Source organism: Nicotiana sylvestris, chromosome 7 (assembly GCF_000393655.2).
Source record: "Nicotiana sylvestris chromosome 7, ASM39365v2, whole genome shotgun sequence".
Taxonomy (NCBI): Eukaryota; Viridiplantae; Streptophyta; class Magnoliopsida; order Solanales; family Solanaceae; genus Nicotiana; species Nicotiana sylvestris.
The window spans coordinates 32,185,221-32,198,389 of NC_091063.1; the positions used below are offsets into that span (position 1 = coordinate 32,185,221).

The 13,169-nt window shown below is 39.8% G+C and overlaps 1 protein-coding gene across 1 annotated transcript; it reads right to left on the reverse strand.

The window, feature by feature from the left end:
• Positions 1–5,616: 5,616 nt before the first annotated feature.
• On the reverse strand, positions 5,617–10,956 carry LOC104236630 (frataxin, mitochondrial). The gene is made up of 5 exons (XM_009790598.2): positions 10,658–10,956; positions 8,959–9,031; positions 7,666–7,713; positions 7,492–7,586; positions 5,617–5,937 (listed from the first exon to the last, which is right to left on the reverse strand). Exons 1-5 carry the CDS (start codon positions 10,918–10,920, stop codon positions 5,808–5,810), a joined length of 609 nt encoding a protein of 202 aa, XP_009788900.1. The 5' UTR covers positions 10,921–10,956; the 3' UTR covers positions 5,617–5,807.
• Positions 10,957–13,169: the final 2,213 nt, after the last annotated feature.

The following is a 13,169-nucleotide window of genomic DNA, read 5'->3' on the forward strand; positions in this document are numbered from 1 at the left end:
AAAAATATTAGTTCGAATTCACTCTAAACACAACGGGTTTAATATTTCAGCAAAGGTTACCACCGAATCGACAAAATGATTTTTTATTATAGCAAATATATTACAAGTACCTGTATTTACAAAGGGCTCAAAGACGCCCTTACAAAAATTGCGAAGTAAAAGTAAATACAAACCAAATATTACACATCATTTCCGGTGGCATACACGTCTTCGTACCAAGAGTCGGAGGCAAGTCTGTTCGCATCATCATAATTAATATCATCCCCATCAGGCGTGAGAGGATCGTATCTGCATGCCTCACGAGCTGCACGGGCCTTGGCATGCACATTTCGAAGCTCTACTTCGGACACCCTCCCGTCAACATAAAGAGCCTTATACACATTGAGCTGGGCTTTAACGTGAACCCACAACTCATACAAATGTCGAGGTACGACAGGATCAACTGAAGCATGAGATGTAGAAGGCTGCGACCGTCGTCGTACGTCCTCCATTTTCAAAGAAGCCACTTGATCATTTAACGCGGACAGTTCCACTTCCAACCCTTGAATACGCCCCTCAAGTCTCGCTATCTTAAGCGCAGACGCCTCCATCTCCTTGGCCCGTTCCAACGTACAAACACGGAGGGCATATTCTAAAACTGTTGCCTCAGAGATGGCAGTCGCCCTCTCCCTCTCGGCGTGGGCCAATCTATCAGCATTGACGCTCAATTCACCCTTAAGCTCATCGACCTCCGCCATCTTCATATCCAGTTCGACAGTTAAACTGGCCACCTTTGCTTGGAGGTCGGCATTTTCAGCCACTACTCCCCTACTTAGCTCAAGCTCATCTTCCCTGACCTTAAGGGCTGCCTCGAGCTCACTACTATGGGCAACAACCTTCATGAGGTCCTCGTCTCGTTCCTTCAACTCCTCGACCTTACGTACCAATTGATCCTCCTTCTGCTTAAGCCCTTCGCGGAACAGTTGGAAGTCACGATCCTGATTGTAGATGTCGGGCATCGCACGATTCTTGGTGCAATATTCTTGATACTTGGAAGACATCTTTCCATAGGCGGTCGTCCTCCTCCTTTCCCTACACTCACGCTCGATCTCCATGATGAGGGTCTAACACAAAAAGTAAAGTTAAAACAAAATGATAGGCCAAAAATAGTAAAACAGATCCAACGAGGAAAATAAAAGAAAGACATTTACCCGCAGAGCCATGCTAGAAACGCTCTGTGACAACTCTGTATCACTCATCTCTCTAAGTGCCTCACACTTAGGAGCAGCACACAAAGGGGCAAAAACGGATGGAACCTGATCACAGTTTGACAGCAAGTCATAGTCCCCGGGGAAGACTATGTGTCGATCAGAACCCTCCGTTCTAACTCTACGCGAGTATGGCTCTCTAAACTCCCGAACATCCCCTGGGTCGACGTCCGAACCTAAGCCGTCATCCTTAACACGTAAGCCCCCTCCAATAGTAGATGACGCGCCACCCTCAGCGGAGTGCACATGCCCCCCTTCTTGGTAAACTCCTTCCGTCCGAGGAGACCTCCCCGCCAAGATAACGTCCACCATAAATATAGGTACAGGTGTCGTCCCCGACTCACCCGTCCTACTCTTATCAGTCTCAACGTCCATGTCTTTCCTGAGCTCTACCCTCCTCTTTTTTCTCAGCAAAGGTTCGTCCCTATTAGAAGACTCGTCCAAGAGGTGATAGGCCGGTAAAGAAGAAATCTCCTCCCTCACTAACATATCCAGAGAGGAATCTCTCACCTGTACTGGTGGAGCACGACCCTCTCGGACAGACTCCTCTAAAGCGAATTGCATCCCCGCCGAGGCAACGGCTTGGGGAAATACAGGAACAGGGTCCCTCCGCCTAGAAGCTCCATGACCTGTCCTCATAAAAAGTCGTATCAATAGATAATGGCAAACATCTGAAAAGCGGTGTAGAGGAAAACACTTACCAGACGAGACCTTCGACCCAAAACATTTCATGAAAGCGGGAAAGTCCCGAGTCTCCACTGTGTAAACCAGTAAACGGGATACCTAGTCCTTTATACCGGCAATAGGATGGGGTGTACGCCCCACAACTGCAAAAGAAAGTCGCAGATAAGTACTAAGTCGAACAGAAAACAAAAAAAAAGAGTAAAAAAGTTACGACACCTACGATTATTATTCCACCGCTCCGGGAATCCAGCGGGGTCCGACATAATATATTCAGTTATGACAAAGAAATACTTATGCCAAAACTTACGGCTCGCCCGGTCGTAAGTTCCGACCACCAGCCCTTTGGTTCCACGGTGCCTCGTATACCATAGTACCTCTGTGAAAATTAGGGGAAAACAAGTGCAAGAGATGGTAAATATTGACTTCGCATCCTGCCAACTTTGCATATTTTGTCAACACAAAAATTATTTTATACGTGTACGGAGAGAGCTGTACTGGGCAAACTCGATAAAACGGACATAATTTTTCCGCTAACGGAAGAAGGGAGAAGGAATGACCAATTACAAAAGGGTATTTATAAAAAGCACAGTACCCAAACCTATGGACCTCCACGAGGTCCCTCCCTGCCGGAACCATCTCGATGTGAGGGGAAATGCTATACTTGGTACGTAAGGCATTTATATGGGCCTGCTCGGTTTCAGATATTACCGGGGTGGGAGTAGGAGCAGGGTCCTTAAGAAAGTCACTTCGAGACATGGGGTGTCTCGGTAACAACTCGTCTACAGTGGGAAAACTATCCTTTTCCCCAGCCGTCGCGTCCTCACCACCAGTAGGAAGTGCCACGGATAACTAAGTGGCGTCAGAAATCCCCTCACGTGATAGGTGTGTTCTAGGCATGTCTATGGAGGAAGATGTGTTAATGAACGAAAAAGACCAAGAACAATGAACAGGAAAGAGGAAATGAAGAAATCGCAGAAGCAAAGCTAAAAACACGAAAGGGCATGATCAGAAGAGAAATGGCCAATAGTTTTTGAAAAAACAAACCCTTCCCTTATTTATAGGATTGGGTGGCACCAGAATCGAAGCGAAAGACTTCCCATGGGAGCGAAACCAAAGCGACATGCCATCAATCTCTACCTCGGGAAGATGCACAATGATGACGCATGTGGAAGTGATGTCATTTCCCAAATAGAACACACCGCCCAGGGTATAGCGAAGTGCACCGGTCTTCCGTCATCGGCCAAAATCGTTATGGTTTGCAGATCTAAGTACGGGTGACGTCCGCTTATCAAGGACGCCCCAGGCCGTGACCTCAACAAACGGAGGGACTAACTGTATTGGTCGAAATTTGGATGACCACGACCGTTAACGAGTGTAGCAAAGAACGAGGTCCTTACGATGCAGCGCCCTGCGATCGTTATGAAGGGCGACAACTAACAATGGCTAGAGAATACACGACGTCTGTAGTAGTGTTAGCATGATAGGGAACAATGAGAATATGCCTTTCGAATATTCCTTGTATTGTACCTTTTCTAGGGTAAAAAGGGGGATTGTCCCCTATAAAAAGAGAGGGAGAGCATTATGTAAAAGGGGGAGAAAAATCAGGAACAACTTTGCTTATTACAGATCAAAAATCCTTACATCATCCTTGGTCTCGACTAATTGCATTCATTGTTATATTCTCTTACATTTGAAATTCTCGCATTTATGAATAATCATTTGGTTCCGACATAGTGGGAAGTATCGTTCACCTTGTCTGTCTCTTACACAATTTAATCTAGATTTTATTATACTTAGTTGAGATTTACCTCTTCATCTTCATTAATTGATTTAATCAAAAAGGTTTCAATATCTTTTGGGTCAAACAACAATAACTCTGAAATATAAGTTTAAAACAACCCTAAAAGCTAGCTCATAATGTAAAAATTGCTCAATATCATATATGGATACAATAACTTATTCCCTCAATCGATGTGAGATACCCGAGAATATTGAACGTTCAATTGACGGCAATAGTCAAGAGACAACTGAAATTATAATTCATTTCATTGCAACTTAATTTTGAACCTACTTTACCATTTTTATCCAAGAAAAATGTGGAAAAGGTGGGAAAGCAAAAGAGTTCTCTCTATGCAATGCCAATAACCTGTACATAGGAATTGATTCTAAAGCTTAAAGCATTTATGCTATAGCCCTGGGAGAAGGACATAACCACAAGATACTTCTCTTACAGAGCTGGGGCGGATATAAAGCAAACGGTACGAGTTCCCGTGAACCTAGTAACTTTTGCATAGATCATGTATTTATGCTAAAAAATTCATTAAAAATATAAGAATATTTGGTTTGGAACCCAGTTCGTTGGTCCAATTATCACGTAGATTAACTCGAGATTATTATAGAAACCTATAAGCTTAAAAGTTTGGATCCGCTTCTGTCAGAGAGTCAACACTGAAACGGTTTTCTTTTTGGTGAAGTTGACACATTGTATAGCGATTGATGTGAATATTTAATTTGTTTCAAATATATTTATCTCTGCATATATATGGTGAATAAAGTTGACACATGTTATGCCAAATAAGAACTCCTTATTAAAAATGCAATTTTCTGTGAAATATCATTGAATACCTTAAGACAATGAGTAAATTGATTCAAAACATTTCAAACTTCTGTGGAAAAACTACACACGGCCGATAAAAAAACCCGAGAGTAACAGATTTTGAAAAGATAGATCAATAAGTTCTATATAGCGGGGTTAGACCAGCCATATTGTATGGGCTGAGTGTTGGCCAGTCAAGAATTCACATATCCAGAAGATGAAAGTAGCAGAAATAAGGATGTTGAGATGGAAGTGTGGGCACTCTAGGCTAAATAAGATTAGGAATGAAGATATTCGAGGGGGAGGGGGGAGCGTGGCTCCGGTGACGACAAGATGCGGGAGGTGCGACTTAGATGGTTCGGACATGTGCAGAGGAGAAGCCTAGATGCTATGGTTAGGAGGTGTTGGCTCTGACAGGTACGAGAAGAGGTAGAGGGCGGCCCAAGAAGTATTGGGGCGAGGTGATCAGACAGGACATGGCGCGGCTCCAGATTTCTGAGAAGATGACTCTTGATAGGAAGGTGTGGAGGTCAAGCATTAGGGTTGTTGGTTAAAGGGTAGTCGAGCGGTTTTCCTCTTTGCCCCGATTTCCCTCTTTGTACCGATGAGTATGATATTGTTTTGTCTAGCAATTCCGATGAGTATGATAGTGTTTTGTCTAGCAGTGCTAGCGATTTATGTTGTGTTTCACACTTTTGCACAATAATTGTATTGCTGCTTTTCCATTTATTTACTGTCTCTCATATTGCTGATATTATTTTTTGAGTTTTGTTGTCACAAATCTATTGTTTCTGAGCCGAGGGTCTCCCGAAAATAGCTTCCCTACCCCTCTGAGTAGGGATAAGGTCTGCATACAGTCTATCCTCCCCAGACCCCACTGGTAAGATTTTACTGAATTATTGTTGCTGTAGATCAATCGGGAAAGTAGGCTCACCAAAATTTATCTAATATCATATGAAAAAATCTTAGCATCTAACCCAAAATCGTAAGGCAATAGGTGAATTGATCCAAATATCATTTTGCGAGCTTATTTTATAAGATCCGTAGCTTTTCACGAGTGTAGCTATTTTACAATCTAGCTCCATAATGTCCCAAGCAACCATAAAATCGTTTTTGCCATTCTCCAAAAATCATACCATATTAATAGTTAAAAAGCAAAGATTTACAACTTACAAGAGAATGATTGTAGGAGCTATAGGTATGGGGAAAAGAGCTTATTATTCAAGACATGTAAATCCTACTAGAAAGAGTACATTAAACATAAAAGAATCTGCAATGATTCAAGAAAGATTAATGGCGCTTCCGCATAGTTTTTCTAATTCGTCTTCCAAAACAGTTCGCAGGCTAGCCTTGGTTCGCCTATAGATCCAACCTTGAGAGTTCTGGTCCCAGTCAAACCTTGACGGGCCGCTGCAAAAAAAAAAATGTTTCATGAAGAACACACCGGAGAATGGATGGGTGCATATCTGAACACCCAAACTTTTAACACAAATCAGAAAGAGCAAATGATTATAGTATGGTATGCCGACTTCATCAGTAAAAGCTCAAAGACAATTAAAAAATCACAATGCATAGAAGTGATACTGCTACAAATATGCAGCGCCCACTGCCAGGTAGACTCGTACTATTTTTGGTTAATAAAACTAGGAAAATTTAGACAGTACGTAAAACCTTTTTTGTTTTGGAGTCCCTTTAGCTTCACTTTCTACACCTGAATCAGAATTATTAAAAGAAAATGAAAAATACAGAAATAGCAAAACAGTCGACCCTTTACGAAAACAAGTATCAAACAGTTCCTTCACTTTTCTTCCATCAGCTAGAACCCACTGCCAGGGTGACTCGTACTTCTTTTGGTTAATAAACTAGGGAAATGTGGTAATGAACAAACGCTTCATCAAAAGAAAAGCACTTCGATCTTACTTCGAATATCAATCAGTTAAAGAATTCAGAAGAGGTCAAGCTCTACATGAAAGAGACAACTGCTTGTACTCAGTTGATGCTTTTAGCACAAGTAGAGAACTGGAAAATTACATGAAGAATAATACTAAGATCAATCAATAAGGGAATGTTATGAAGCCTAGATGCTGATGGAAATGCTAAATCGTGAAATCAGATTGAAATGAGGACACTGGGTTTAGTTAGCTATATCACAAGTTTAAAGTACCTGTGGAGGAACTCACAATGGACAACCAGCCGCATTGGTTAAACCAGCAAATCCAGTCAAGATGTTAGTGCAGTGTCTCAAACAAAATAAAGGTTTTGAATTTCTCCTCAAGAATCCAGTTCTAGAACTATTTCTAAGAGTATAATATTTAGATGCAATCAACATGCTGTTTGACAATCACAACCTAGTGGTAGTTTTCACGAAAAGTTAAAGACAATCTTCAAATTTTGGTAAGAATTCATATTTAGGTAATTCTAACGTTCTTCGCGACCAACCATTAGTTTCACAACTGCAACATCCTACGGCCATATGCAGTCTTTAATGAAGAATGTGGAACACTGGGAATCCGATTTCATTTCGACCATATCCAGGGAGAGTACAGGGAAAGCCCCTCCATGATCCGCACGCTCTTTCGAGATGAGCCTATACATGCTCCTAAGACCCATACACTGGTACTACAATGATCGCTTGCTGCTCCAAAATAATGTGTGTGTAAATATTGGACTACTCATGGTTGTTCCATTAACGTTGACTTTGCATCACAGAGTTCCATTAACGTTGACTTTGCATCACAGATTCTTTTTCCCTGAGCATGCTAAAGTGGTATATAATACTGTACAGGATGTATAAGACGTGTTTCCAAATTGACAAAAGGAGAGCACAAAGAAACGATTGATGTAGGTGGCACAGGGGATGGATATTTGTCTACATTGTGGAGCAGGTTGATTTTTTGTATAGTCCACCAACAATACACGGAAAGCAATCACGGGGGGACGGGGGGGGGGGGGAGGACATTGTACCTCACTGGCGAAGACATCCAAATCTGCCTATTGGGCGTTTGTTTGTTTATCACATAGGTTCCCAAGCCCCCAAGCTTCAGCGTTAATACCTCATTCTGAGAACAAAATGCAAACCATCAAGACAAATACAGGAAATCGAAAGAAATACATTTTAATGAATTTTATCCTTCTCACCCCATAATCCACATCGAAACCATCAATATCAACTGAGTCTCCATATTCCTGTCAAGTAGAACAAGAGATAACTGTTAACAAACAACCAAATAATGCAGAATGCTATCATACGTACAATATGACCCAACTCAATTTTGACATTAGGAGATTGATGAACAATTTTAACAAGAGAAGGAAGGAAGCGGAGCTGGATGGAGCCATAGCCTCTCCACAGATGCATAACCCATGTTTGGAGCAACGTGCTCCTCAACACCCCAAAGAAAAAATAAGCATCTTCAACCAGCCACTTGGGAAATTCAATCCAAATGACATGCATAGAGAGTTCTGTTATTAGTGGAGTTCAATCTGATTTACACTCGAAAGCTGAGTTCACTTGGTCAACTTAACAAAGATGGATTTCAATGTTAGAAACACCTTTCAAAATTTAACCGCATCTTTTCTTTGTTTAGGCCTCCAAAAGTCAACTTAGGCATTGGTATTGATAAATAGCCCATGCACAAGAGATAAGCTCTCTGTGGTATCTTTTTTATACTGAAGGTAAAGAGGAATCCAATCTAAAGTTTTTAATTACCGGTTGTGAATTCAGCACAAATTACTGATATTATATTTGAAGTTGGTGCCAGTTTATAGTAAACCAATTGTAACCTTTTTGTATTTACTGTTACCATTCTCAAAAAAAAAAAAAAAAAATTGTTACCTTTTTTTGCAGCCCCCCAAGATGAAACTTCTAGCCCCACCCATGACAGTTAAAAGTCCATTATACTTTTAAGTTTTGTGAAGCCCCGTACTTAAAATGCATTAGATTTAAGAGATGTTCCTGATACTATCTAAACTTTTAAAAACAGAAAAAGAAGATTTGACGTCAAATTACAGTACATAACGATCTAAAATGTATCAAAAACCAAATTTGAGACAAAAACTACAGATAACCAGGAAACACAAATGTAGGTTTAAGATACTGGCCCATGCCCCAAATCAGAAATGTTCCCTAAGACCCTCTTAAACATAAATTTGCACGTGGAAGTTTCAGAATGCCAGCTGATGGCCATTAAAGCTTTCAAATGTAGTGCCTACTGCCTACAATCCACAAATATCAATCTTGTCCTATAAGTTAAGAATCCATAATGACAAACAAACTCAACAATTAGACTGACAAAATAAGCATCAGCAATCACATTCAATATCAAAGTGCAGCCATTAAGATAAAGGTACATATACGGGGAAGCCTAACTAAAATATAAATACAAATAAAGGAAATACTTGAACTAAGTATATCAAAATACATCAGGATACCTCCAACTTCTCTAGCAAGTCATGGATAGTAGCATTAGCCAGTCTGTGATACTCATCTTCCTGCAGCAGAGAACTGTAGATTTTTATAAATTTAGATGCTAGATACAAACACATTTTCCTCTACATCAACAAAGTTCCAACTATGGAAGGACATTCTAAGAATGGTATAGAGGAGACAACCTCCTCTGTAGATTCAATAGAGACGGGGACACAGGCGCACACACAGAGGCTCCCCCCCCCCGGGCCGGTGGGGAGGAGGGATCAACAGTACTGTACAAATCTAAGTGCCAAGCACTGATTATGTGGGACTAATTGATATGCAGCAAGATGGGAGCTTTAGCAATAAGTTATGAATCCATTGGAGGACAATCCATAGTGCAAATGTTTTAAAATACTCTACCCTAACACTTAGAAAAAAGGAGTACCATCAAATTTCAATCTTTCCCAATTTACTTCTTTTCTGTCATGCTTTTCTTACTTTCCAGTAATTCAGTATTAGCTTTCCGGACAATTTAGTATTCCTCCATATAAGATCTATAAGAGCCAGGTAAAACAGTTTCATACTTATGTGCAATTATTAGAAGTTTCTTGTGACTTCTTTCTCTACTTTTTGTATAAGACTTTTGATTTTACATCCACCTTAATTTTACCTCACATCAACAATTGAACATCAACCATGCAACGCATCATCAGTAGAAACAAGACCCAAAATAGCCACTCCTTTATCAGATGCAAGTGTAAACCAACATTAAGACTCATCTATTACCACAGACACTTCTAGCACTGAACTACAGCTTCCACAAATCAGTATATTAACCTGCAGATCAATTCTCTCCTCAATTACATAGCCAGTCAATCACATTTTCCCTAAAGTCAAAGATTCTTTGAGATAAGGTATAAAATGAGGACACTAAGCTGCTTAATCAAAATAAGAAAAAATTCCATCTTTGAGCAATTAACCCATTATAGTGATGATTACCAATTACACGACGGAGGCAGAGGGAAGGAAATCAAAAAGACCTTGTGTGTTTGGTATGACTGGAAATGTTTTCCTCAATGAAGTTGTTCTCAATGAATATGGAAAAAAGTGATTTACGCAACTTATGCCACTTAAGTCATTTTGTTTACAAAAATCCAAACTTTCATTCAGTTGCGCTTATTCCAAACAATGTTTAGACATTGATCATTTCAAAATTTTCAAGTATAGTACTCCCTGGTTTCAGTTTATGTGAACCTATTACTATTTGAGGAATCAAACAAGGTTTTCTTTGACCATGTTTTTTGCAAATACTTTTAAAAAAAAATTGAATTGCTAACTACTGTGACTTATATAGTACTATTTATGTAGTTACTAAATATGTAAATTTATTTCAAAAATTGAAAATACAATGTCCGAGTTCACACCGAAAATTAGTACATTTTAACCCTCATACTCCGAAAAGGTTTACATAAACCGAAACAGAGGAAGTAACATCTTAAGGTATTCCCAATTTTTGCAACAAAAGGCATTAAGATCAAACTAGTTTCAAACTAATTGGAAATTAAAAAAAAAAAACTCTACTTATCAATACTCAATCTCCGCTCTGCATTTATTCAAGCAATTTCTATAATCACTCAGCAAAATGAACAAAAAATCCCAAACATGGAAGTTGGAAGCAAGTAACTGGAACTAAAATTGTTACAAATATAGCAAACATACCGGTAATCGATAGCGGCAGGACCTTGAGTTGCATCTGGGAGAGGAGACGAGCGCGAGCAATAGCTTCTAGAAAGTTCTGAGAGAAACGATTTGGAAATAGTAACCGAAGGTTCTAGAAGATATTTATTATGAGTAGAAGAAGAAGAAAGAAACGATCTTCGTATTATTGAAGAAGAGGGAGATGGTGAGGAATTAGGCTTGAGAGCTCTGCAAAGCGGTTTTCGAAGTAGAAGCAGCTTTTTGGAAGAAGAAGAAGAAGCCATTTTTGCACCTTAGGACAGTTTCGACTTCGCCGTTCGAGTTATTTTAGAGAGGCTGCCAACTGGGCCAAACTCATACATTAAGCCCATCATAATAAAAACCCTTCCATGTTCGAATTGGACATGGGTAGAATGACACGAATATGATCATTTGGTGCCACTATTTAAATTTTGGCCCCAGTAAAACAAGTCTTGTGAGAATAAGGTCAGAATTTTGAAGCATGTTAGTTAGAGATCTTTGAGCAAGTCTTATGGTAATTCGTCATAATCCTGGCGGTTGCCATAATTTTGCAAGTTATGGTGATCGTCATACAATTTTGACGATTGCCATATATTTTTATAATTGGCTACAAAATTTTGATCGATCACCAGAATTTTATATTATGGTTGAAATGCTTGTGATCATAGGTGCTTTGAAATTCTAACCAGCATGATTTAAAATTTTGAAATGGGGCTGTTCTTACAAAAAATTTCTTAACGGGGCCAAAATATAACAGTAATTTAAAAAAAGTCCATCCAACGTTATTTCTTGTTGGACATGAACTCATTCTACAATAAAACTTGAATTCAAAATCTCTTAGTTATAGTATCAGTATTATACTCGCTTCTAATATTTACACCAAATAATTATAATTTTATCATGATTAAGTTAGAAATTAATGTGAGAATATATTGCATTAATATGTACGGGTAAATCGGGGATAAAGTTACCCCCAATTTCCGGATGAAAAAATGATGGATAACGTGATTCGACACTAGCTCAGGTAAGGCCGAGGGTGCCCACTGATCAGAGCCCGGGGGCGGATGAATGATATGTCGGGAATCGAGCATGGCCAAACATTGGATCAAGCTCGAGTGGAACGAAGAATTGAGGTTAAGGAAATACGGTTAAAGAAGACGAATGAGGAGCCGAAATATCCTCCATCAGCCGAATTTTGCGGTACGGATCATGCTCGATATTAACTACAATCACGTTTTCTTGGGGGAAAAGGAAAGAGATAATTTTTACCTTATCTAAACTTGTACTAGGGTTGAAATTCCCCTACTATATAAAAGGGAGAACCTTTTATTTTTTGGGTCATTGTTGGCAGGCTTAATTGCTTCGTCACACTTGGTTTAATCGTTTTATTTTCCTTTAATTGGATTACTTGTTGTTCATTGATTAATCATGTTAAATTAAATTATGAATCCTTTAAACCGTGTATAAATTTAATTGTTACTCATTTTAAGGGAAAACAGTTTGGCGCCCACCGTGGGGAAAAGGATAATAATGGTGATTTACTACAAATCTTTGTAACACAATCTATTTTACGCTTGTTCTTTGAAGTTTGGTTTCAGGATTGTTCAATATGCCAAATTCCCAATCTACTCACTTGAGTGTTGATACCGAGTCAAGCCACCACCAGTGAAAATAACAACGTGGTGCCAAGCAATGGCATACCCCATGTCGACTCTAATGATGTTTCAGTTGTTGATCCAGTCGATACCAATTCACTAGTTTCTATCAACATCAACCTACCGACTGATCCCAATAACAGCATTTACGGAGCACCCCGACTATCAATTCGAGAGGCACCTGAAGGGTGAGGTGATGAAGTTAGATTACATTTGATTTTTGAGATGTTGCAAGCTCAGCAAGTTGCTATTGCTCAATTGCAGAGTTAAAATCATGCACACAACGCGGCCGAACTGAACGGGTTGGAGAAGATAATCGGAGAGAAGAACGGATGGTCACAGAACCTAATAGGTCCAGGCCCGGGGAAACTTCCGAGGTGATGGAAATGCTTGAAGCATTGACAACACGAGGAATCCGGTGAAAAGAAGATAGAGGCAAATGACAAGAAGGTGGAAACCTACAATTCAAGGGGCGATCAGATTCTGAGAGCGCTTCCGATATTGAAGGGACCAGATTCTAAAAAGTTAATTCAGAAACCTTTCCCCCCAAGTGCGAAATCAAATCCAGTTCCAAAAAGGTTTCAAATGCCCGATATTCCTAAGTACAACGGAACCACAGAACCAAACGAGCATGTGACCTCCTATAGGTGTGCGATAAAAGGCAACGACCTCGAGGATGATGAGATCAAGTCGGTATTGCTAAAGGAATTCGGGAAACCCTTGTCCAAAGGATCAATGATATGGGACCATAACTTACCTCCAAATTCTATTGATTCATTTGCTATGCTAGCAGATACCTTTGTTAAAGCCCATGCTGGAACTATTAAAGTTGAAACGAGGAAATAGGACTTGTTCAA